Source organism: Antechinus flavipes, chromosome 2, assembly GCF_016432865.1.
Source record: "Antechinus flavipes isolate AdamAnt ecotype Samford, QLD, Australia chromosome 2, AdamAnt_v2, whole genome shotgun sequence".
Lineage (NCBI taxonomy): Eukaryota > Metazoa > Chordata > Mammalia > Dasyuromorphia > Dasyuridae > Antechinus > Antechinus flavipes.
In genome coordinates this window covers 582,236,585-582,262,531 of record NC_067399.1, presented here as the reverse complement: position 1 = coordinate 582,262,531, position 25,947 = coordinate 582,236,585, and the positions used below count along the sequence as shown (strand labels likewise).

Here is a 25,947-nt window from a genome sequence, read left to right as displayed (position 1 = left end):
AGCAATAACTGAGAATTTATGAGATGTTTCATTATTTTACAAAGCTAATACATTTCAATTCAATTCTACAAACATTTATTAAGCCCACACTATGTACAGCACTGTGCTAGAACCTGGGGGATCAAGATGAAAAATGACAGTTCCTGCCCTCAAGGAATCTCTATTCTAAGAATGATGCAAGATAAATTAAGGAAAAGAATAGTAACTGGAAGGAATCTGAGAAGATTTTAGGCACAAGTCACACCTTGAGCTTAATCTCCACATTAACCTTTGCAGCAAACACTACAAATAATTTAATTAATTAACAAAATCGTAATTTTATAGATGAGGAAATCATGGCATGTCTCCTGCATCTAAAGCTTCTGTACTCTACCATAGCACAGTATAATGGAAGAATATTATTCTTGGACCCACACGACCTGAGTTTGAATTCCAGGGCTCTGATCTTAGGAATGTTACTTGCCTGGGTCTCAGTTTCCTCATCTGTAAATCAATGACAATATTTTTTTATTTTTATATTTTATATTGGAAATGTATATTTATAAATATATTTATATATTTTTATTTTGCAAACTTTAAAGGACCCTGGAAATGCAAATTCTTATTAATTTTTGAATCAGTTTGAATATGGAGAGGCAATAGACATAATGGATAAAGAAATGGCCTTGAAGCCAGAAAAGCATCAGCTCTCATGTCACCATGTGTCCAAATGCAAGTCACTGAAATCTTAATGTTCTAGACTAAGGTCCCTGAAGAACAGATGCAGACCTTCATTAATTTCCATACCCAACAATTCCTTATACCAATGACATCACAGTCCTGTGTCTACCCCACAATATTATGATGCTGAGTGACAGCTACTAAGCTTTCTTTTGAAAAAAAAAAACTCATTTGATTCAATCAAATTCAATTTGCCACATGAAAATTACGAAAGGAGAATATACTTCCTTTGGTTCACGGTGATAAGGTTTCTGCTCTGCATGGATGCTAAGCCTGCAGCTCAGAACTGCTCTTTCCTAAGGAAGTTCCTAGATGCCTGAGAGTTCTCTTATTTATCTTTCCTTCTCTTTAGGCCTCACAGGACCCCAAGGACCTCCAGGTGAGATACTACATCTCCTTATTAATCTGCCCCCAGCTCAGACTTCTTGTTTCAATTGTCAGTTATCCCCTTTGGAAGATCTTTTGAAAGTCTACAGTAAGCCTCCCTACCTTCTCAGGTATATCACCTGTTTCATCCAGCCTATCTGGGCCTTCCATCTCTCATATCTATCAGTGTGACAACCTCCAACTCCTGTTCATGATCTTAGGCAATAAGTAATTAGTAATTAAAATATGTTCAAAAGCATATCATTAATGCAGACAAAGAGAAAACCCTTGGATTATCCGCTATTTGGTGTTAACTGCACCTCTGTTACCTTTGCTGCATCTGTTTCAAAAATCAAGAGTATTCTATGGTGCTAATGGACTCTTTACTCACTTGGAATATAGTCTTACAAATGAAAAAATAGGCTATGCCCAATTATTAAAAAACAGTAGGTAATGGGTCAGAATAAATCAGGCTGGAGGTCTAAGAAAGATTTAACAAAGGCTATATCTTCTTGAGGGGCATTGTTGAAGTCAACAAGACTCGGGATTAAGTCCCACCTCAGACATAAACTGCCAATGTGATACTGGGTAAATTACCGGTGACTTCTCAATTTAAGATGTTTTCAATATTTTTTTCTGCCACCGATCCCTCCAGTAGCCTGGTGAAGGCAATAGATCTCTTCTCAGAATAATGCTTTTAAATGAATAAAATAAAATGCATTGGTTTACAAAGGAACCAACTGTATTGGGATCGTTAAATAGGAATATTTTTTAAAAACGGAGTTCACCAAACCCAGGTTAAGATCCCCTGTTCTAAGATCACAAATTGCAGAAGTGTCACCTGCTGGGGTGAAGGGATTTTCCTCATCCTGGAGTGCCCTTTCCCAGTGAATTCACAAGTCATTCCCTAGCCTTGTCCTGGCCAGTAGTTCACAGATATTTGTGTCTGCAATTGTGCTCTAAAAGCCCAGTCTGTGTTAGAGCTAAGTGGGAATACTCCATTTGAGAAAGTTTTGAAGAAAGGGACTTCATTGGATGATGTGAGAGTAGATTAAAGAGAATGTTACAGGCTCGGAGATGTTTTGTATTCTTCCCCATCCCAGTTCTGTGTCCAGAGGAATTATCACAGGGCATCTCCTCCTACTCCTAGGCTGGGCTTCTTTGAGTCTGGATTGTTTCCTTCTTAGCCCGTGGAGGAAGAAAGAGATTTTTGCAAAGATGGAGGTTGGGCTGGGGGTCCTGGACCTCCACTGGATGATTTGATCATTGAACTTCAGTGCAACAGTCATTAATGCCGTGATTTATTTATTTAGCATTAATCCTCCTGATTTATTTATTTTTTAATCTCATCAGGACTTCCTGGGACCCCAGGCCGACCAGGAGTTAAAGGTAAGTGAGCCTCTAAATAAAATATTCATTCTCTGCCTCTTGGGCTTGGAAAGGTTTTGCAGGATCTTTGCACTTGCATCAGGACCTGAAGCAACACTGACACCTAGTGTTTTCATGGGAGACGGTTTCACCTGATCAATAAGAACCTTTGAGTAAATTTCTCCGCAGCCCATCCATCCTTTCCTGGCTCTGTAATCGCCATAGATGTAGAGATGATCTACCCGAATACACAGGACCAAGATTCCTATTGCACAATTCAACAAGAAACCCACGGCCACATGACCCAAAGCGAAAAGGGCCCCTCTCCCTAAGCAGCATCCTTTGTCTCAAGCTTCTTCACGTCTCCAACTCAGACGGCCGAGCAAACAGCCTTTGTTAAGTGCCTCCCAAGTGTCAGGAATTGTGCGAAGCTGCAAGTCCCACCTGAAAAATAATAAAACCCAAAGCCCAGACCCTTCCCTCAAATTCCTTTCCTTACATTCTGACATGCAAAGAAATAAGATAAAGCCGCAGGAGGATATTCCTAACAGTCTGATCGTGTCACGTCTCCAGGGAAGCGGTTCCTTAATGGCTTCTAGGCTAAATCCAGATTCCTATTTGGCGTTTAAAACCCTTCCCTATTTATGAACAACTTCCAGATCTCGGATACAGTCTTCTCCTTCCTGTATTCAGCTTTCCAACCTCACTGGCTCATAAACTGTTCTTCCAATACTACATTCCCTCTCCAGGCTATACCTTTATGCTGGTGCCCTTCACCCTTGGAATAGCCTCTCTCCTTATCTCTGCTGCTTAGATCAGCAAAGATCAGTTCAGGAGTTTCCTCCTCCAGGAGGCCCTTCCTAAGCTTGTCAGAATTAAAGGCTGGATCCTCTGATTCCAGAAACCAGTATTTGGAATCCCCCAAAGAAATACCAAGTGAGCAGATTCCCCATTCTCTACTCCTTTCTAAACTTGCTTTCTCTGTGTAACCTTTTATTTTGGAAAGCAAGAACCCCAAGAAAGTACTTCTCCCCTTACCCCGATACCTGCCTCTTCCCCTCATTCCAGATCTGGAAAGAAAACAGTTTACTGGCCTGAGATCTGAATAAAACCAACCCCACACTAGTTTCCCCTAGGAGACGAAGCTGTTGCTCTAAATCCCCAGTACTCTTCCTTCCAGAAGCCACTTCAGGCCTGAGAAGATTAATGATTGAGGCCTTCAGAGTCATCAGCTGGGAGATTAGTATTTAATATAGTGTAGTATACCCTTGCTTGCTCTCCCTCTCCCTCTCCTTCCTCATTATAATGCCTTTAGCCAGAAGGTTCAGGGCATAGGTGGAAGATCAGCTCCTCTGGTATAATAGGACACAGAAAATAATTCACTGATCCATTAATTCATTCAGAAATCCAACACTCTCAATCTTTCTTCTTCTTCCTCCCATATCCATTTCCCTCCCATAGGTGATACGGGCACTCCAGGCAGGATTGTTACTTCAGGTAAGGAGAGCTTGGGGGATATTTTGATTTGTTTTTTATCTCATCTGCAATGTGCGTTTGTCTACATCTCTCTATGTTAATACATTTCAAGAAATGTTTGGTTCTAAAGCAGTTTGGTCAGATGAGATGAAACTATGGGTTCTTTGGATCAGGGACCAGGGAAAGAGGGAGATTTGTTTTTCGACCTGCTCTCAAGCTGCAGAGGAGCATTACGTTAAAATACAAGAGTCATGATATCTTGTAGTTTGGGGCTTAGAGCATCCTGCAAGTTGAGTGTTGTTTAATCATTGACTCATTTTTTTTTTTACAGAGGGAACATCAACAGTCACTGTTCCAGGGCCTCCAGGACCACCAGGATCCATGGGACCCCCAGGTCCACCTGGCCTTCCAGGTTAGTAAATGCTTTTTGGTTTTGTTAGAAATTATCTACAGACCTCACTCACCTTTGGGTGTCATGATGATTTCCTTGGCAGCAAATCAAATTGATAGAGAATACCTGTAACCAAGGCAACTTGCACCTCTGGCACTATAGGACACTTTTGTGTTTGTTTTCATACTCCTTACCCTTGGATACAGTTTTTATCCTGGATAATTCTCTTAGTTAATCATGGAGAGGAACTGTCCTCTCCTCTGATGGCCAGAACTAATTCTCTCTCTACTTGATGGTCAGCTGTTTACTCTGCTGCCAACAGATTCTCTCTTTTGAGAAAGATTTTGGGTTGAGTATAATATGGTGTCTTTTACTCAGTGACCAGCCCTGTTACAAAACACGGTAGTCAATAGGGAAGGAAGAAAAAGAAATCTTCCATTCTGCCAAACTTCACTGCTTTCTGGTGGAGACTCAAGGAAAAAGGTAGCGTGGTATCTTCTCAAAAGCTCATTTTTCTTGTAGGACTCTCTTCTAGACTGCCACCTCACACTCCTTGAAGTGGCTTTCTGCCCCAAATGACTCTAAAGCTGTCAAACTAACTTCGTAAAAACTACCAGGAGAATGGCCAAATTTGTTGCAAAGTGCCTTTCAATTCCATCACCAAAACCATTGTGCTTTGAAAAAGGGTTAAAGGGAATAAATACATCATTTTGTTTAATACATTGATAAATTATTAGTGCTGATGTCCATCTCTTTTATGATTTCATCAGTGAGATTGAGGGGAAAGTAATTAACCAGCGGTATCCTAACCAACTACTATAATCCCTACTATAATCAGGGGTATACTAATCAGTTATAGTCCCTACTATATTGTGGTAAATTCCCAATATTTATCACATACTCTTTAGGTCATGTTACTCTTGGATACATTGAGAAAATCAGCATCTAGTCTTTTGGTTCTGCAAACTATGAATCAAGGAATATAATTTAGCCTGTTTTTGTGTTTTTTTTTTTTTCCCATTCTGCAGGACCTATTGGCCCGGCTGGTCTCCCAGGACAGCAAGGTATGCCGTGCCTGGGAATACTAAGGATTGATTATGGGCTCCCAGAAAGTCCCCCAAAGCTCAGGAGGCCTCAAGCGCCCCTTTGCCGAGGAATAGACTGGAAACAAAACATGGCCCCAAAGAGCCTGTAACCCCTTTCCTCTGCCAGATTTCATTCTCCCCAGGGAATGTCAGCAGTCCAAACTTGAGACTCGACTCTACCCTGAGACAAAAGAAAGAAAGCAATAAAACGATGAAGAAAACCCCAATCCTTTTTTTCTAACAGGTCCCCGAGGGGAGAGAGGCATCCCAGGGGAATCAGTGATTGAAAGCAGTTCTTCTTCGGGGGTTGTTTCGGCTCCTCGTGAGTAGTTTTATTCTGTTTGATTCGTGTAAAAGTCAGCCTGAAATAGGAAGAGGAGAATCCTGGAGTCAGATGGAGTCAGGGCCCAGGAGTGTTTTAACTGTGACCTTCCCTAGGTGCGAGGCACTATTTGGAGGGTGTGGAGATCAAAAAGGGACCCAGCGGCAGCTGAACCAGGAAGTCCCCGCAGTAAATGGCCCCGGGACTAGATAAAGATGTCTAGTTTCTCCAAAAGGAAATCTGAGTATTTTTACTGCTGCCAGAGGCTGTGACTCTAGGGGAGGACAGACAGCCTTTCAGGTGTTAAAGAGCAACTGATTTAAAAATAGACATCGGTGTTCTCCAGTGCTTTGTTATGTAGATCAAAGAAAGTGAATCACATAGGCAAGTCCCTCAGAGGCAGAGAGGGCCACCTTGGTCTGTAATTTTTCCCTGCTGACGCCTAAAACTAATTAGCTGATGAGCAGGATTCTCTTCCACGGTCTTATGCCTGAAATCTTTTAGGTGAAAAGAGATCCAGGAACTTGGCAGGACTTGGCAGAATTGCCTAATTTTAGTTACTTACTCCATGGTCCTGAATGCATTTCTGGGTGGAATAAAAGAGAGATGGTGATGGAACGAGTCTGTGGGAGACAATAGCCATGTCTGATTTCTTCTTTATGTAGACACTGCTCAATTGCAAGGACCCCCAGGACCCCCAGGACCTCCAGGACCACCAGGTAATTATCCCGAGAGACTTGGAAAGTAGAAAGATGGGAAACACTGCTTCCAAAATCCACGAATATGAAGACTACTAGAGTCAAAGCTAAGACAGATTCAGAAGATCACATAGTCAGATCCTCAAATTTTGTAGATAAGAAAACTAAGTACCAAAGAAGTGAATGAATTTGTCACGTGAATTTGAAGGCCAAGCTTAGAACCTACAAGTCTTTCCCTTTCATATTTCAAACCTTGGCGTTGTATGTTTCTTCCTACAGGAGCTTCCATCACAGGCCCTCCAGGACCCCGAGGTCCAGCAGGTAAGCACTCCTACCTCTGGGTAGGGAAGGGTGAAACAGGATCCAGACCCCAAGAAATCATGGCTATTCCACATACCCAGACTACCTCTGTAGCCTACCCAATCCTATCAGAATTTTTCTTTAAATGTCACTAGGTAGAAAACAAGCAAGTTGCCCCCATGGGAGTGAATTTGTGGGTAGACTTTCAGTCTTGACTAGGTTGGGGATTTTTCTTGTCAGGGGAAGGCCTGCCAGGACCACCTGGACCTCCTGGAAGTTTCCTTACAAACTCAGGTAAGGCCATCTCTCACTGGAAACACAATGTCTCATAAGAGGTACCATGACCTTTGAGACTCTAAGGGTGGTAAAGAAACAAACTTTTGCAAAGCCCTTTGGAAGAGAAAAAATTAAAATACCATCCCCACCCTTAGGGATCACCAGGTCTTGGGGACAGGGAGTAGGGCAGAGATAGAGACACATGTCAACAAATAGAAACTAATATGGAGCTGAAAGGAGGTATCAGGGTAGCTGTGGGCTGGGAATACATGCTGTGACAGCTTCCATGGCAGGGAAGACTCCTCATCTGTTCCCCCTATAGCCTATTCATCTCTTCCACAGAAACCTTCTTCTCTGGTCCCCCTGGCCCACCTGGGCCCCCTGGCCCCAAGGGAGAGCAAGGTGAGTGCATTGTCCTTGTATTCAAAAGGTCTTCTTGTGAATTCACCTATCCTTCCCACCTGGTGTTAGGGTATCATTTTCAGTGATACCTTGGCAATGAGGGAAGGGAGTTCAGGGGAACCTGCTGAACTGCAAAGTTTCTTTCACTTCTTCCCATCTTCTGTCTGGAAAGCAGTTAAAGAGCACCTTCTCAGTTTTTCAGCATATTTCCCCACAAGATCCCCATCCCTTTCAACACTAGGCTCACCATAATGGCCCTTCCTAAATCCCTCTGGTTGGTGTTATATATCAATCTCACAACCTCTCTGCTTTCTTTCCAATAGGTTCTCCTGGACCACGAGGATACCAAGGTAAATGGAGAAGATGGAGATGAGAAGGATTTATTATCTTACTTGTATCATGACAGGATTGGGAACAGGGAATAGTGAAAAGGGGAGGGAGATTGTAGAGATGCTCAAACCTCTTGGAAATTACTTCATCAAAAGAGGATGCATACTTAGGAGTGTGTATCAAACAACAGGGAGATTGTGTGAAAAGATCTAACCATCCTAATCTCCTTTTGACTCTCAGGGGACCCCGGCCTTCCAGGACTCTCTGTCTCAGGTCAGTGCTGGGCCCATTTCCTTCTATTTGCCTCTCCCCCAAACCCAGCTGACTACCTGTGACAATTATATTCTTGACTTCCAGGTTCAGACACTCTGGGAGTCGCTCTACAAGGTCCACCTGGCCCACCTGGTATTCAGGGAGTTCCAGGGCCTAAGGGTGACAAAGGTAAGTGTCGGGAAGATGGTTATCAGAATATGAAACCTGAAGACTTCAGGCAACCAAGGGGCCCTAATTTCAGATTTCTAAGCATTCCATGAGTCTGCTGTGCAGCCAGCTTTGAGTGAAAGAAAAGGAAGAGGAGGAGAACCTGGTCCTTGGAGGTTAACTCACTCCCTTTAGAGAGAAAAATCACTACTGAGAACAACTGAGGCTACAATGTGTCAAGGGGGAACCCTGGGAATAGAGGGGACAAGAGGTAGAGGTTGAGAGCTGGCTGCTGGCTCCTTAGAGAACTCCTGTAGGAGACGGTTTTTTCACCTGATACTGCTCTCTCCTTTTTTGTTTCTAGGCGACCCTGGTGTCCCAGGTGCTCCTGGAATCCCCGGAAGCCCCTCTCGAGGTAAGGATGTTGCCTAGAAACGATCCTTCTCTCCAGAAGGGACTCCCATTAAAGGTTTTAGAGAAGTCCTTCCCATTTCCTTTCTTTGAGGAAATTAATTCTTCAAGCATTCGCTGAGCAAATTGTGTGTGTGTGTGTGTGTGTGTGTGTGTGTGTGTGTGTGTGACAGAGACAGAGACAGAAACAGAGACAGAGACAGAGAGAGAGACATACAGAGAGAGAGAGAGAGAGAGAGAGAGAGAGAGAGAGAGAGAGAGAGAGAGAGAGAGAGAGACTGAGAGAGACAGAGGGAGAGAGAGACAGAGAGACAGAGAGAGAAAGAGCAGAATTCTAGGGAAGACAAAGGAATCTATCCTCAGGAATTTTGCAATCTGGCTAGGAGACAAGATCAACGAATGTAAAAAGATAACTAAGCATACGTCATACTGAGTGCTAAATTAGTGATAAAGAGAGTGAGGGCTTTAGATGTTCAAAGGAGAGAGACCAGCTTGAGCTAGAATAGGTAAGGGAAGCCTGGAGGAGTGGGAGAGACTCCAGAACTGTTCCCTCGGGTACTGGATTTGAAGAGGGGAGAACTGCTTATCTCGGTGACCCTCTTGCACAAAGGCTACTGCTAACACAGGACTAGACCCCTCCAGGCTGCTTTGTGGATCTTGATCCATTTCTCCCTTAGGAAAGGGAAGACAGAAACCCATCTTCCTGTGCCCAAGATAGAGACTGTCCATTTCTATCTCCTATAGGAGGATCATCAAGTTCTAGAGGACTCCCAGGCCCCCCTGGTCCCCCTGGCCCCCCTGGTTCCATCAGCAGTTCCAGAAGGGAGATTCAGCAGTACATCTCTGATTACATACAAAGTAAGTACTGGTCCAGCCCACTGAGGCAACAGGCCACCTGCCAGGGACCAGTCTAGTTTTACAGAGAATCTCAATGATCTGGACAGCTCTAAGAGTGAGCAAGTAGCTGGGAGACAAGAGAAGTAGCAACTCGCACACACAGGTGTCTCCTTCAGCTCTTTGGCCCGTGGTAGGGGTCCCTTCTCCACTGTCATTTCAGAGCTGAAAGTAGATGGTTCCATGAACTGCCATTGTGGCCATCCCTCTGATGCAGACCCCTTAGAACTTAATTAGACCAATCCTCAAACAGCAGACACATATAGCCTATCACTGGCCCTTTCTCACTCATAGAGTCTGCTTGCACTCATGTCCCCTCGGTAAGCCCTAAAGAAGCCAGAGGCATTGGGCAGGCCGATTTAGGACATTTATACATATAATATACATGTGTGTCATTGCACATATACATACATGCACATGCTCTAAAATAACAGCTGGCACGTGCACACCCGGAGGCCTTTTACAAGATGTGATCTTTGCCCTAGGAAGTATGTAATATGACTCTTCTTCCAGTTTTCATATGAGGAGATAATATCTGGGGCTACAGGGATCTGCCCAAAGTCACACAGCTAGAAAGCAGCTGCACTAGGGCTCTAACCCCGAGTTCAGTCCTGTCCCCCCATACCACACACACGTCCTCACACAAGGTCAGGTGCACACACATTATGGCACCTGCACAGGGCCTTGTCACCAGGTAACATTTGTTGATTTAATGTTGATTTTACAGTCAATAAATCACTTAAGTGCCCACTAAGTGCCAAACATGTACCAGCTAGTGTCACGGTGACATTCAGCTTCATGAACTCAAATCTACCCCTCACACTTGAAAGCCCTGTGACCCTGGGAAAGTCACACCCCAGTTTGCCTCAGTTTCCTCATCTGTAAAACAAGCTGAGGAAATTATAAACTGCTTCAGTATCTTTGCCAAGAAAAGCCTAACTGGAGTCTTAAAGAGTGGGACATGACTGAAATAGCTGCACACACACTAGACAACATGGTAAGAACACATCTGAGACTTTCTATTGCCACATCTCTTACTTGATAACCCTTCCTCAAACCCTGTTTCTCTAAAACATCTTCTCCCCATAGAAAGGGAGCAGACTAGGAACTCCCCTTGACCCACAGAGATTAAGCATGCTTGTTGAATAGCTAAAAGATTTAAATCAGTTTTTATTTTTCCATACCACCCCCCCACCAGGGGCACATCTTTGCCTGGCTCCTCCTGTGCCTCAGTTTCTCCATCTATAACAGGAAAAGAACAAACCCCATGATGGCTCTCATTTCAGTGAGAACAGCAGGACTAAAAGGAAGAGAATTCATCTCCTCAAGGCTTTTAAGGTCCCTTTTGGAAAAGAGAGCTCCATAATACTTGAAAGTCACGTTCCCTTACTGAGATGGATTCTCTTCTGTTTTTTGATGTTTAGGTGACAGCATCAGAAGTCACCTGTCAGGAATTCAGGGTCCCCCTGGTCCTCCAGGGCCTCCAGGACCTGTCACCACCATTAGTGGGGAAACTTTTGACTACACCGAGCTGGCAAGTCGAGTCATGAACTACATACGGAGTAAGTCTCTGGTTCCCTACATTCTACCTACACATTTACATAAACTTCTTCACTCCATATCCATGTACCTTCTTCTTCTGATCTCACAGAGACTGACTTGCTTGGCAGAAAGATTGATGCTCTTTGTAGAGTCTCATCTATGATTTCCTGCCTACTCTCCCCTCTAATAATCTGATAGTGTTGTTTTTTTAATACGGAAAAACTCCATTAATTCAGAATGTGCAATTTTGTAGATTCTAAGCTATACCTTTAAATTATAAATTTCTTAATAGGATTTGCTAAAAAAAAAAAAAAAAAAAAAAAAGCCATAAAGTAAAATTGCAAGAATCATACTTAGCTAACCTAAGAAATCATAGCTTTTTAGTACTTCAACAGCAGTTATTTATGATATGCTAAACACCAGGGATTCTTATCTGTTCTTTAAAGCAGGTCTATCCAATTGACTATAGTTTTTTAAGGAATTGGTATATGCTACAGTTTGAAAAATAAAATTTCACTCTATTAAAAAAAATTTGCAATATCTCCCTCACAGATTCTGGGTACAATTCAGGCTCCTTTTCCTCTATTTCCTCTGAAGACATCCTGCTTGTGTTGCAAAGTAAGTGCCTAGACCAGAATGGGCATGACTGTCCAGTACATAGTGCAGTACCTGGCACATAGGAAGCACTTACTGTTTACTGAATGAATGGCTGATCATTGTGGTCCCTTTGTACTATTGTCCCCCACCCTTGCTCATTATCCATTCCAAAAAAGATATCCTCAGAAAGGGCTTGAGGAGCCTTTCTATGGCAGCAATTGACTAGCAATGTGTGGTATGCAAGTCTTGGAGATGTCACCAACCTGTGGCCTTTCTCTGCCAAATTAGAAAACCTGTTTTTAGAAAGGTAATGATCAGTCCCCATGATGCCCCACAAATAGGACAAAGCTTCTCTCCAAGTATCTGGACAAATGTTGTCTCAGGGACAGTGCCCCTGGAAATGGAGTCTGGCAATTGAAAACATTCTGGACCACTCCTGGTCTCAGTCTGTGCATCTGGCAAAGAAGCAGACCCATTCTCTATAGTACCTCTGGGAGGTTATGGTTGCTGGACTGGTCCATCTCATCTCATGTCACAAACCAAGACTCCATTTTGATATGTCTTCATCTGGGGTTTTTTAGGAGAAGAAGTGCGCCAATATCTCCAGCAATATCTGATGGGTTCTCGTGGACCTTCTGGACCATCAGGAGCTGGTGGAGACGGGTTCCTACAGTCTCTGGACTACGAAGAGCTGACCAACCGCATCCTAAGCTACATGAGAAGTGAGTATTCTGTCCTCAGGGAGCCAGAGCATGGCTAAAGAAATGGGGGTGATTTCTACTCCAAGCATCTCCAGAAATAGCCTGAGCCCATTCATCTGCTCCAGACTAAATGGAAGATGTAAACAACATTCACAAAAGAACAGGACCTTGGTCACATAACAATTAGACCATCATCCCCAAAGTCTGGAGCAGGGTTGGGGATAAGGTTCAAGAAACAATTTAGGATCACAGATTCATTTAAAAGACATCATTTGGGGAGGGGATCCATCAGCTTTGCCAGACTACGAAAGAGGTCCATGACACAAGAACAATTTAAGAATCTCTGCTGTACTTTTTTATCTGTGAGACAGTGTGTTTCCAATAGCACTACTAATGGAGCCAGAATGTCTTGAGACTGAATATTGACTCTAATAGTTATTAACCGTGGGAATTCCTCTTAACCCTGTAAGTCTAAAAGCCTCAGTTTCCTCAAGAATAAAATGAGAACAATATGTGTAGGATCTACCTCATAGGGTTTTAAGAAGTCTTTTTGCAAACTCAAAAACACTCTAGAATGTGTTGAAATGACTCTTTCCTGATTTCCCTTAACAGTTCCCATTCCTGCCTCTCCTGCTTTCTTCTCCTTGTCTGATCAAAGTAAGTCTCTGGTTTCCTTTTCCTAGGTACTGGGATTAGCATTGGACTCCCAGGTCCCCCGGGGCCCCCGGGTCTTCCAGGAACTTCCTACCAGGAGCTGTTGTCTCTGCTCCGAGGTAAGATTAAACTTGGAATAAAAACCATCCTGCCATGGGCGGGAGGATGGCACCCCCTCGATCATTCTGCCCTATTCTTCCCCTTCATTCCAGGATCTGAATTCAGCGGCATTGTCGGACCCCCTGGACCCCCAGGACCCCCAGGACCTTCTGGCAGCTCCTGGTCCAGTCTCAGTATGGAAGAGCTTTCATCTTACCTGCAGAGTAAGGGCTTCCGTGTGAGGATTGGGGGAAGGACAAAGGAAGAACGTAGGGACAGAGGGTCTCAAAGTCATCGTGCACTTCACATATTGTAATTTGATCCTTACAACCCTCTTACGAGTTAGGCAGCGCGAGTTTCATCCTCTTGACTTTTCGGAAGAGAAATTGGATTTAGGAAGGTTGGATGCTTTGCCCATAAGTGGCGAAGGGATTCTTCCAGGTCTTTCCACCGGAGCCCAGGATGCTTTTCAAGGCATCACACTGGCCTCTAACGGGACCTCCCTCCACTTTATCAGAGTATGAAGAAACAGACCCACTTACTTACACTGTGCATTTAGGGGGGCCTAGCCAGACCCCCCACACACAGCAAGGGGAGATTTTTCCAGAGCCTCCGAGCGGCCAAGGGCTTGGACAGGAACCCACCGTGAGGGACCTGGGAAGGAGCGCGGAGGAGGGGAAGGGAGGCCTGGGAAGGGGCGGTGATTCTGGCTATTTCAGCTAATACCTGGAGGAGAGGCGCCCCGGAGATTTCTGTCCCTGAGACAGGACGACCCCGTTCCCGCCCGCGGGTTTCCCGCCCGCGGGTTTCCCGGGCTTTGTCCTTTCTCCCTGGGACATGGGAGCCCGCCCCCGCTGGGAGCAAGGCCCTCCCCCCTCATCCGGGTGTTTGGTCTCTCCCGTACTCCGACAGGCGCAGGCCTCTCCTCAGTCTCGGGCCCTCCTGGCCCCCCCGGTCCTCCAGGCCCGCGCGGACCTCCTGGGGTTTCAGCAGCCCTGGCAACCTATGCGACCGAGAACAGCGATAGTTTCCGGAGCGAGCTCATCAGCTACCTCACGAGTAGGTGCTTCCCTGCCCTCTCCCACTGCAGCCAGCCCCGTTCTCACCATCTAGAAGTCGGTGGCCCCTCACGGCCGAGCTCCCATCATTTGCCCTGGAAATTGTCTCCTCAGGATAAATCTGAGCCAATCCCAACTCATCCCCTCCCCCCCCTCCCCCTCCCGTCAGATTCACATAAAAAAGAGAACCACCCGCCCGATCCCCTGCGGAGGGATCCCGCCAAGACTGCCGTTGCCAAGCCCCGAGATCCGAGGCCTGGGGCAGCTTTGACGCTCCCTCCCTGAGCGCGAGGCTGCTACTACCACAGCGTTCCGTTTGCTAGGTCCGGATGTCCGGAGCTTCATCGTGGGACCTCCGGGCCCCCCCGGGCCTCAGGGCCCTCCAGGAGACAGTCGGCTAGGGGAGGCCGGCGGCTACTACGGCCGGGGCGGCAGCAGCTCCTACGGCTCTTCCGCCAGCCGCAGTACCTCCTACAGCTCCTCCCTGGGGCTAGGAGGATCCAACGGAGGAGCCTCCTTAGGTGGCGGAGCGGCCTACGGAGCGGCCTTGGGCGACGGCGGCCCCTATGGCACAGACGTGGGCGCTGGCGGAGGCGGCGCGTACGGCCCTGACGGCCGAGCCTTCGGTGCGGGCTTCGCTGGGGATCTGGATTACAACGAACTGGCCGTGCGCGTGTCAGAGAGTCTGCAGCGTGAGTGAGAGCCCGTGCCCAGAACCGCCGGACTGTGTCCCGGGGCTTCCCCGGGCCTCAGACTTTGGGAGGTGTGAGCCACAGATGGCCGCTCCTGTCAGTTCCCGGGCCACAAAGGCGGTGCAGGGTCCCTGCAACTGGGGGTCCCTTTCCTGGCAATCCCTAGCTCGCGCAGAGTACCCCGGGGGACTTGGGAGTCCAACTCTGCCGCTTCTTGTAGTAGCTATCTGCTCTTGGGCCTCAGGCGCCCCGTCTGTAAAAGCAGGACGTGGGGGGGATGATCTCCGCATCTGTCCTAGCCCCAAATTGTGCCATTCTCTGCGTTCCTGGATACAAAAGGCCTCGGAGCCTTGGAGTGCAGAAACCAGAAAGCTCTGTCAGTTTAGGTTACCAGGTTTAGCTTCTTCAGGCCTAGGGTCTTTCAGAGCTAGTCAGTCAGTCTCGTGCTTTGGGAGAAGTCCAAATGTTGGCATCTGAGATGAGTTTATTCCAGTCTTCAGCCCATTCTCCCCCTACAAAATGTGAGTTTCTCCTGAGGGAGCTCAGATGTTCTTTCATTGGCCCAAGTGTTTGTTTTGCAGGTCAGGGTTTGCTACAAGATATGGCTTACACTGTACAAGGACCTCCAGGCCAGCCTGGGCCCCAGGGCCCTCCCGGCATCAGCAAAGTATTTGCAACCTACAGCAATGTGACTGAGGACCTCATGGACTTCTTCCGAAGTAAGCGCCCTCCTAGCAATAGAGCCCCAGGACTTCTCTGGGTGCAGACCCCTTCCCCCCACCTTTCCCTATACAACATAGCCATCCTGCTCAAGACTGCTGGTTACTCGTCAGGTTCTGAAATCAGAAACGTGCAAACTTTCCCCCCTCGCACCAGTGCTTCCTCCTTGCTCTCATGCCCAGTCTCCTCTGCAGAATGAAAGCACTAACAAGACCACTGACTTGAGATGACTTGTTTTGCTTTGCTCTTTACCTCACTATAATCATGACAATCAGTGCCTGTGCAATTTGTGTGTTTCTTTTCCATTTCTCCAACCAGGGCTTCAGGGGCTAAGCAAACGCAAGGGTTTTTGAGGCAGGGGTGTTTTAAATCCTCATCACCCCATCTAACTCCTATTCGAGCTAAAATCCATTACAAAACTTGCATTTCATGCCTTTACTAACATTCTCCAATACCCCCTTGCTCATACTGAGGGAAACCTTCCTGTAGTTATCTCTGAGGAGGGGTAGCAGAAGTAGAACCCCAACTGAGCCTCTTTCCTGTTTCCTTTTTGTAGTCTATGGAACAATTCCAGGACCAAAGGGAGACACAGGGTTTCCAGGACCCAAAGGTAAGTATCAGTAGTGGGAGTGGCCACTACTCACCCTGTTTAAAAAAAATGGCCAACCAATATACTTCCAGTGGCTTTCCTGGAAATCTGATCCTTCCTTTCCACCATTCTAAGACAAAAAGGTACAAAGAAGTAACGACTTTTTTTGCATTAACTGCTCATGTTACTACATGAAAACAACTTCCGTTAACTCCATGAAATTCCTCTTATGGATTTACCCTTGGCCACTCCAGCACAGGATACTAGGATTCATTTCATCTTCCAGGTGAAAGAGGACCAGCTGGTAATCCTGGTAGACCCGGACCTCCAGGCCCCAGAGGACAAAAAGGAGACAAGGGAGATAAAGGTAAATTCTAAGGGTGAATGGAACTTTTGGATGCAGTTCATCCAAAGTTCAAAATTTGTTATCCTTTCAAAATGACTTGTGAAAATGACCCTGAACAAAATCTACTGCCAGAATTTTTCTAATTTTGGTACATTTGGCCCAATTTTAACAAATGCACCTGATTAAAGAGAACTTTATTAAAAGTTGAATTAAGAATGGATTTGAAATTTCAACAGCAAATTTCAAAAAAGTTCTGTGGCAAGGAAGTCTCTGCAAAAGAAGTATACAATTCACTGAACATTAAGCACCTTCTATATGAATGGTACGGTACTGTTTTAGGTACCATGACAAAAGGGTTTACTTACATCTTAATAAAGGGGATGTCTGTGCACAACCACATACTCAAATATGATGCACAGGAGGATGCTGGGCAAAGGAGAGCCGAAGTTCTATAAGAAAATCTGAAATTTCAAGTTAGAAAATCAAGGAGGCTGATCCAATGCAGGAAAGATTCTGACAGATTAGTAGTATTGGCAACACAACTGCTACTAGTATCAGTTAGGAAGACCTGGGTTTGAGTCTTCCATGACACTTATTGGCAGTTAAAATCCTGGGAGAGTTAATATTTCAAAGCCCTCAGGCAACTAAGATCTTCATTACTTTCTGATACCCCCTCTACAGTTCCTCACCTTAATTAGACCTCCCTAAAACAAGGAAATCACAAATCTCAGTCCAAAAAAGTTTTGACATCTTTGTGGATTCTACCCTGATGACAAATGTAATATTCCTAAGCCAATCTTCGCATGTGTTTTTCTCTTCCCAATTTCCAGGAGAACAAGTCTATGTTGGCAGGAGGAAGAGGAGAAGCATTGCTGTCAAACCATAAAGACAGATTCACTCAATATTAAAGCATGCTGAGCTCGTTCCTGGACAAGGGTGGGCTAAAAGTCTACTAGCTTCCTTTTAGGACATCTTAGTCAAACAACCAAATAGTCTGGGTCAAGAAATATAAGTCTCATAATTTGACATGGCCTCACTGCTGCTGACTTTGGCTCTGTGGGTAATTCCTGAGGCTGGATAAACCTAAAGTAACATTTTGGGGACATAGCTAGTCCTTAGTCCCGAGCTCATATTTCATAGCCACTTGGGAGTTTACAACAAACACTTCCCAAGTGCCAATCAAGGGAAATAATGGACTCAAATTATCCTGTGCCTTTCAGTCATGATTCCAGGGATTTTTTACCTTTGCTTTGCCTTAACTTTTAACTGGTTTTGAGTTGAAGAGACAGCGAGTCTTCTTTCTTGAAGTAGTTCTTGGTGGTGGGTGGCTTCACAGCTTTGTCCCAGTTAACATGTCTAAAGTGTTTTGGGCTGTCCCCTGCCTGTGTTTCTATTTGCTCTCCCTAGTCAAAGAGAAGAGAGCTAAGGAAAACGGATCCACTTAAGTTACTGGGAAGACTAGAAAGCCACAGAATTCAATTCTCCTCTAGGAGGAGATACACAGTTAAGCAGGGTTTCCAATTTTTATTATTTCTTTTGAATACATTGTGTTTTTACTTGAACAAGAAAAAGTAACATATATTTGACTATCATCTGACACCAAACATCTTATCTTCATTTCCATGAGCTCGTTAAGTTTTTAATACACTAGATACAAAAAGAGGTGACCAAAGAGCTCATGGCAGAACTGGGGACCAAAGATACTAGACATTGAACAAATTTCTTCAGTTCCAAAATGCCTACCTACTTCTAACTATGGGGGGATGTGTGGGAAGCAGGGAGAACTGTCAGGATCAGATGAATTTAAGCACCTTTAAAAATTTTTTTTAACTTTTAAAACATCTGTATGTGGTCAAGTTGAAGTTGTTTCAATTGTTAATTTCCAATTAAAATGTATTAATTATACAATATATTTGCTAAATCTTATTGGTGAACAAGAAAAGTGAAACATAGACACTGTATGTGTTGACTAAGACCCAAACATATTTAGGAATAACTTTAACTGAACCTTCCATATCATTACAACTATAATCCCTTGGAACCCTTCTCCAATTTGAACATATCAGAACGAATCTGAAAGTTGTCAGGAAGCAACAACTTGAGAATTAGCATGTAACATGATAAGAGAGCAATTAGAATCTGTAATTACTATGTTAATTTACTTGAGGACAAATGGCGAAGAAGGATTTAAGGCAGGTTTAGTTCAAGAAAAATTCATATCCATCAAAGTTTCACTAAAATTAAAAATCAAAATGGATACTAAGATTCAATACTATATATTCTTTTATATTTGGTCTCACTTAAAAGAGCATCAAACCTGCCAGCTGTTTACTACTGGGTCTTCCTTTGCATATCACCAGGTTAAACATAGGAAGTCATCTTTTCCTGCTGAGCTAGATGGTTTATATAGTATATAGACTGCCTGGTTTCTCAGAGACTAATTCAAGAATCTCCTGGAAGAGCATCATCATTAAGATCCAGTAGACACCAGTCTTTGCAGTTATGTGCCATAAGAAAATTCAGTACAGCTAATCTACCTTATATGCTGCTAATTTTGACTAAGATACAAATTGGACACTACTGCAAATTAGTTTTTATACCAGAAGACTTTTGAGAACATATAAACATTTTTAACAACCTGGGCTTTTTTGTGAAAGCAAGCTTTATTTCCAGATAAGATACATTTCAGCCTTTCCAAATACTACAAAATTTTGTGATCTTTATCAACAAACTGAGTCAATTTCCTTTACCTAACATGACCTGACAGTTTTTACGTTTTATTATACTAACATTTTCCCTAACTACTAAATTTGTTATAACAGAATATTCCCAAAGTATTCTGCTAAGCACCAAAAATTCAATTCACAGCTTGCTTAAGACATTATTTCATACCTGCAAAATCCCTTGCTTATAGTTGGTATTCAGTAAATGAGTATGAAAGAATCCTAGAGTTGGAAATTTGGAAATTATCCAATTCAATCCCTTCATTTTATAGATGAAAAGCCCCAGGTTATTTAGAAATAACTTATTTGCACCATCCATAGCATAACACTTAATTTGTGATCTTTAGACTTTTATCTATAATCACTTGGAACCCACATCCCACAAATAATTTAAAAGAACCAGAATTCATATCTCAATCATGAACTTCTCTGAGTGCTATACTGAGCATTAGAATGAAAACCAGATGATGTTCATTAAGCTGCAGCTTTATTTTTATCAAGAAGTCACTAGTATTCAACTCTGGGTAAAGTTCCTAAATTCTAGAATAGTCATACCTCCATTAATAGCTGAAAACTGTCATCTATTCTCAGAGTTAGAGGTAAACTTGATAGCTTCATAGTCCAAACTTGAAAAGGATTTTCCCAATATGTAGTCATATAAACTTTGCTTAAACACTTCAAGCACTTTTTCCATTCTTGGGGACCATCCATTATGCTTCTGAATAGCTTTGTTAATGAAATTTATCTTTACTCAAGCCGCTATTCGTCCTTTAGAAATTTTAAACTTTTATTCACATTTCTGCCCTTTAGAACTAAGCAGAAATCAGCCCTCTCACATAATAATCCTTCAAATACATGAAGGTGGCTGTTATGTCCTTTCACCCCATGTCTTTTTCTGTATAAATAAAATATTCTGAAGTTCTTTTATCTTCAAAACTAACGACAGTGTTAATTATTCAAACTGATGGATTTTTCCCTACAATCATGTTTGTACATATGATTACTTTGGTAAAAGTGGGCTTAATCCTCTAAAATACATGGTAAGTCCCCCTTTTTTGCAGAGATAGGAGACTATAGGTATGGAATACTGCTGTTGAATTGGGTTGATATACAGATTAGTTTTATTGAACAGCTTTTTTCTTTCTTATCCTTTGCTATGACTCTCTAAGATGGAGAAGGGGAGAGAAATGAAAATGATACAAAAAACAAGATAACAAAATGTTGTTAAAAGACAAAAGATCTCTGAAAAAAAGAATAAATACTTTAAAAACATAAAAACTCCATACAGTTATATATGACTTTTTTCTCTTCTTTTAAAGTATCCCTTAAGAAAAATAGAACCTTTGGATTACATGCTTTAAAATGTACTTTGGATTACATAACACATCAGAAAAGTAGAAAGGAATGGGAGGCAGCAACTCTCAGGTTCAAGAGCCAATTTTGCACTTAATTACTGCTGAGACCTGGTTCAAGTCACATTTCACTTTGAAACAATGTTTATTGACTACTGATTCATCCCTAAAGGCCTCAAGTTAGAGACTAGACTATCTAAGATCCCTTGGTTCTAGTTCTAATAATCCGAGAATCTGTGATATCCCAACTTACCTTTGTGTATGTGTAAGTGTGAATGCACATGCTTATCAACACACAAACTTCACAGGCACAGGAAAGGTTTAGTGTTAGCCAGAAAAAGGCAGAGACATGATGCACAGGAAAGCCAATGGGCAGAAGAAAAAAAACTTGAAGAGGAGGAAAAAACTCACTGGGCCATAAGATCATCAATAGTTGGAAAAAAAGAACAAAGCAGCCAGTCTTAAATAGGACAATCTATTTAACAAAACACTACTTCCCCAAAATAGTTTTAAGAAATGACTTTATTTTAGTGTGTCAATCCCACAACTGCAAAGACATTTGCTCTCCAGTAGACAAGAGGCACAAACTGAAACAAGAGTTCTTTCTGAAAAACTTGAGGAGCCATGACATTGCAAGTCAGAACAGCATCACTACAGTTGCAGCCAACATTGAAACTGACAAGGTATTCTGCCTCAAGCTCAAGAGCAGAACTTTAAAGCTAGAGCAAAACCACTGCAACCATGGCAACAAGACACGTGGTTAGGTTGTTGGGCCTTGATCAGAAATAATTTTCATAAGCCTGTAAAGTTTCTTTTTCCTGAAAGGAGCTGACTTCTACTCTTAGAACTAGAACCATCTTCCCTTCTCAGTTCTAGATTTTCCTTTAAGCATATCCTTATCTACCAATAATTTGTATTTGACTCTTTCAGAAGAACCTTCTCTACTAAGCACTGTATGGTCTGGGAGAGAGCTATTAGCTAAAGTGGGTTTGGGAGATTATAAAAGGCAGTTTAAAACTTGCTGATACTTATAAAATTGGAGACCCTACAATGAAATGGGCCTAATATGCCTGAGCGTTTTTGTGCTTGAGGAAAACACTACTTCTTAGAGGTAGCTGTGGTTCTGGTTTGTGTTTAGTTAAAATTCAGCTTAACCTGTCAATAGGTTTCAGGGAGATCATCATATCAGCTGAATGGAAGCGAGCTGAATTTTCTGTTTACCCAACCTGTGGACTCCCCAGACACCACAGAAAAGGGTCAGAAAAAGCTTATTCACAAATTCACATGAGCATAACTTAATTTAGCAATTTGCATCCTAGGTATGGATCTAAAAGGCTAGGAAACATCTGGCACAACTAGCTTTCTGAGTTATACCTAAGAACATTAGGAGTGTGTTTCTGTGACACAGGAAAAACCTGAAGGATGTTTCAGATATACACATTAAGACTCTCTTTAATGAGTTTCATTGTCTGTTTTACCAGAGCATCATAGGAAACAAGCCAAGAAACGATACACTGAGGCTTCAGAGAATTCCTTTCCTCACAGGAAAAAATATCCCCATCTTTGGCCTCAGACAGTTAACACTTGGTTACCCTGGGCAAATCACTTAACCCCAAGTGCCTCACCCCCCCCCCCCAAAAAAAAAAAAAAAAAAAGGCAAACAAAAAACCCTATCTTTTATTTGAATGAAAAACTGAACCTTCATGGCTAAAGCCTAACAATGGGTGAGAAGACAAGTGTTCAATTATAATTTTATATAGCAAAAGATTTTTAAAAGGACCTTTATCAGTTTTCACTTTGAAATTAACATTAGATTCCAATATGTAATTCTCCATTCTTTCTCTAACTTGTGGAAAATGGTCATTCTTTAAGGCAGAGTTTACTCTGGAACACTGAATTTAGTAGAAAGGAAAATGCAAAATAAGAGTGTTATAATCAGAATTGTGCTTTCTAACAACCAAACTTACCTAAGATGTCAACCAACCATCTCCTTTTTCAGCAATATGAACACAGAACTTCAAGGGAATAGATTATCAAATATTTGGAGGAAAAGTTCCCAACATACTTAGCACACATGAACTATCAATTAAAGAGATTCCCAATGCCCTGTACTAAAACTAAAACAAAAGTCCAGTGAACTAATATTTCCAAGGAAAAGTATATGAACATCTGTTTTCTTCCTCTACCTCTTACCATCCCCAATTCAAATAAATCAGTGAATACATTGGGCGTCATGATACTGTAATATTTTTATGTTAACAATATAAACCATTTCCGTTTTCTTACTGAATATTAATTATTTTTATAAAGATGTAGCTTAAAAAGCCCTTCCAAAACATTTTTCATCTCAGCATTTGAGAATAAGCTATTTAAAAGAGTTTTCCATACATAACACATTTGAGTGAAGATGATGTGTGAATTTACAACCAGTACATGATATATTTATATACTTATATATATGTATATATGTACTTAAAAAAAAAAAAAACTTGGCCAGAAATTAAGGCTAACTATAAAGTAGTTATACTTATCAAAAACATTAATTACAAAATTAAAATTTATCATGCATTTTTCAATCATTTAAACAACTGACAGAGTAAGCTTCAGCATCCAAAGGTTTTCAATCAACTACAAGAGAATGAAATTGTTATTTACATTTTTTTTTTCCTTAACAGTGTTTAAAGGGAATTACACTCTTAGGAGTTTCACCAGCCTCCTATGTAATACAAGCCAGCAAGATAGAAAAAGGGTTGTTGTCTTTTTTAATATTGAGTATCAAGATAGTGGGTTTCAAATGACAGAAAACAAATACCATATACATACCTGTCTTTCACATACCATAGTACAGTTTAGAATACTGTCATGATATGATTCATACTTAAAATTCTAACCCTCAATAAAACAACTGACTCTGAAAAGTTCTTTAATAGCTATACTTATCACAAATTACATGATAAAAGTTTGACTTCATCCACTGCAAATCAAAGTAAATAATTTAAAATACATCTATCAACTTAAAACAAAATAAATTTTAACATATAAGCAACCAAATTTCAAAACACACAAAAAAATTTCTAAAAACAATGGTCTAAATATTTAACTTAAATCTTTTTGAGTATTCTGAAAGTCTTCAAATATTTCTTTTTAGATTAATTTTGATCCCTTTGCTTGAAAATATAATTCAGGATCTGAGTTTTAAATGAAGACTTTGGTACGTTGAGGGAGAAGCCATTTTAATTAGCCCAAGTATATTAAAGAAAATGGGCTGTCCCTATTAAATTAAGCTGTGACTACTAAAATTATATACTCATTTTAGTTTGCAGAACTTCCACATTTGTAAGAATAATGAACTTTTAGTAGGTTTTTTTCACCTTTATATATTTTAGTGCAAAATATTTTTGAGTGAGAATTTCTGACAAATAGTAGTAGCAGCAAGATTTTTGAAACAGTAACATTAATGCTAAGGTTATTTTCTCTCTCCTCCCCCAACCAGAAAAGAAAATCCTATTTTAGAAGTGAACAAATTTACATATTTCAGGCACTATATCAATGAAAGCACCTTCATTTATTAGATGGAATACCTGTAATATGGTTATTTCAGACCAATTGCTGAAAAATGTTTGTCTTTTGAAAGGGTTTGTTACTGAATTTAACAATTAAAAACATAATAAATTCTTTCATTAAACAAACATACTGAGTTGTTTATATGTCCTTTTTTATGAAAACTGATTCACCACAAGAAATCCCAAACTCTAGATAGTAGAGTTTCAACTGTGGAATTTAGTCATCTTGGAGAACTAAGTTCAGTTAAAAAAGATATTAATGAACAATGTTTTGTATTAACAGCTTTTCTGCAACTTCAAACATTATTTCTCTAATACTTTTATGAGTAATTTAATGTCTAAATGATAAAGATGTTTTTTAGTCTAACATAAAAAAACATCTTAAGAAATAACTAAGACACCACACTGCACCACAGAGCAATCAGTGTCTGCCCTAGTTACCTTCTCCACCTCTGCCATTATACTCTGAATAAAGCAAACAAAAAAAGCCCACTTAAACAGTGGTATAGATGATTGTCTTCATAAATTCTTGGATGTAAGTTGTAGATTTTAGTGTGGCAAATGATGAAGAGAAGCAAATTAAAAAAAAAAAAAAAACAAAGACCAATCCCAATCACACTTTCTGAAGTTATGATCCAGTGGAGTGCAGGCTAGGAATTGGATAGAATTTGGAGATGCGACTCTGAGTTGAAGGGTTAAGGCATTCAGACTCCCCAGTCATTTTAAAGAATACTTCTTGTTCTTGAAGCTTCCTTGCAAATTCTTCCTCCAGTGTCTGGTAGGAGTAGAAAGGAGGAATATGAGAAAATAAGCAGAGGAGTAGACAGAAGAAAAGAAAAGTTGCTATATAAAATGATTTTAAATAGGATTTGCTTTTAATAATAATGAAAATATTCTCAACCTCAGAATATTCTAGTCCCATCCCTCTAAGTCCTTGTGTTTTCTGCTGCAAGTCTGCGACTGCCTCAGGCAGAGTATAAAAGAAACATTTGTCACTCTGGAATCTCCAGAGAATATAAAGTATTATTGCTTTCTTGCTCTTACTTAGGAGTCCAGAATAATATGAAACTATTAATTCACATTGGCAAGCCAACTTTGACCAGCTTCCTTACTCCTGACTAGGCTCTGAAGAGGATGGAACTAGCTGAAATACATCTTTTCATATCAAAAAATTTCCCCCACAAGTCCAAATTCAATCCATCTAATTTTATGTAACATCATAGTCCCAAAGAAGCAATAAATCTGATCACAACAGAAAATCACTTTCCAATTGCAAAATTATAAAGACATTTAATTCAAGTCTGTTCTAAATAAATAATGAAAGATTCAATGTCTTTGGAGTCATCTTTTGACTAAGGGAATATATATATATATATATATATATATGCAAAATTCTACTCTATTAAAAAATTTTTAAATTCTTATGAAAGTACATTTGAATGAAGACAAGATAAACACCTACCAAAAATGCTAGCTAAATTGAGTTGTTTTTTAAAAACAGCAATGTGTTAAGTTTTTGGAAGAATAAAGAAAACAGAAAATTTTATGAGCCATTTGAGATTCTCATTTTCTGTAATGATTATCAAAATGCTGCTAATCTGACTTCAACTTTTCTTGTACTAAGTTGTATAGATTTGAAATAGTGCCTTTTAATCTCTCTCTTTTTTTAAAGTTACCTTTTTCCTGGGTCTCAATTTTTCTCTCCATTCCTTCAGTTCTTGACCATGCTCCTCATCTAATTCCTTTAGTTTCTGAGTCTCATGTTCAACCAATAGATGACATTTTTCATTCTGATAATACAGGAAAAAAAAAGTGTATGTGTGTGTGTATGTGTATGTGTACGACACACACA

The 25,947-nt window shown here is 41.5% G+C and overlaps 2 protein-coding genes across 4 annotated transcripts in view; one reads left to right on the top strand and one right to left on the bottom strand.

Annotated features, from left to right (window-relative positions):
* Positions 1-18,367, top strand: part of COL17A1 (collagen type XVII alpha 1 chain) — a 60,445-nt gene extending 42,078 nt beyond the window's left edge. For both annotated transcript variants that reach the window (XM_051981352.1, XM_051981350.1), the window contains exons 32-57: positions 1,073-1,099; positions 2,440-2,475; positions 3,916-3,951; positions 4,262-4,342; positions 5,350-5,385; positions 5,651-5,728; positions 6,394-6,447; positions 6,706-6,747; positions 6,967-7,020; positions 7,345-7,404; positions 7,728-7,754; positions 7,975-8,007; positions 8,092-8,175; positions 8,519-8,569; positions 9,310-9,423; positions 10,884-11,021; positions 11,554-11,619; positions 12,180-12,320; positions 12,983-13,072; positions 13,166-13,276; positions 13,965-14,111; positions 14,434-14,802; positions 15,384-15,521; positions 16,079-16,132; positions 16,398-16,478; positions 17,288-18,367. In XM_051981352.1, coding sequence (XP_051837312.1) covers positions 1,073-1,099; positions 2,440-2,475; positions 3,916-3,951; positions 4,262-4,342; positions 5,350-5,385; positions 5,651-5,728; positions 6,394-6,447; positions 6,706-6,747; positions 6,967-7,020; positions 7,345-7,404; positions 7,728-7,754; positions 7,975-8,007; positions 8,092-8,175; positions 8,519-8,569; positions 9,310-9,423; positions 10,884-11,021; positions 11,554-11,619; positions 12,180-12,320; positions 12,983-13,072; positions 13,166-13,276; positions 13,965-14,111; positions 14,434-14,802; positions 15,384-15,521; positions 16,079-16,132; positions 16,398-16,478; positions 17,288-17,343 — 2,204 coding nt within the window. In that variant the 3' untranslated portion in view covers positions 17,344-18,367. The remainder of the gene's footprint in view (positions 1-1,072; positions 1,100-2,439; positions 2,476-3,915; positions 3,952-4,261; positions 4,343-5,349; positions 5,386-5,650; positions 5,729-6,393; positions 6,448-6,705; positions 6,748-6,966; positions 7,021-7,344; positions 7,405-7,727; positions 7,755-7,974; positions 8,008-8,091; positions 8,176-8,518; positions 8,570-9,309; positions 9,424-10,883; positions 11,022-11,553; positions 11,620-12,179; positions 12,321-12,982; positions 13,073-13,165; positions 13,277-13,964; positions 14,112-14,433; positions 14,803-15,383; positions 15,522-16,078; positions 16,133-16,397; positions 16,479-17,287) is intronic.
* A 2,669-nt stretch (positions 18,368-21,036) lies between these two features.
* The window catches only part of SLK (STE20 like kinase), a 73,314-nt gene continuing 68,403 nt past the window's right edge, over positions 21,037-25,947 (bottom strand). For both annotated transcript variants that reach the window (XM_051981353.1, XM_051981354.1), the window contains 2 exons: positions 25,772-25,885; positions 21,037-24,870 (listed from right to left, as the gene is read on the bottom strand). In XM_051981353.1, the coding sequence (XP_051837313.1) occupies positions 24,724-24,870; positions 25,772-25,885 (261 nt within the window). In that variant the 3' untranslated portion in view covers positions 21,037-24,723. The remainder of the gene's footprint in view (positions 24,871-25,771; positions 25,886-25,947) is intronic.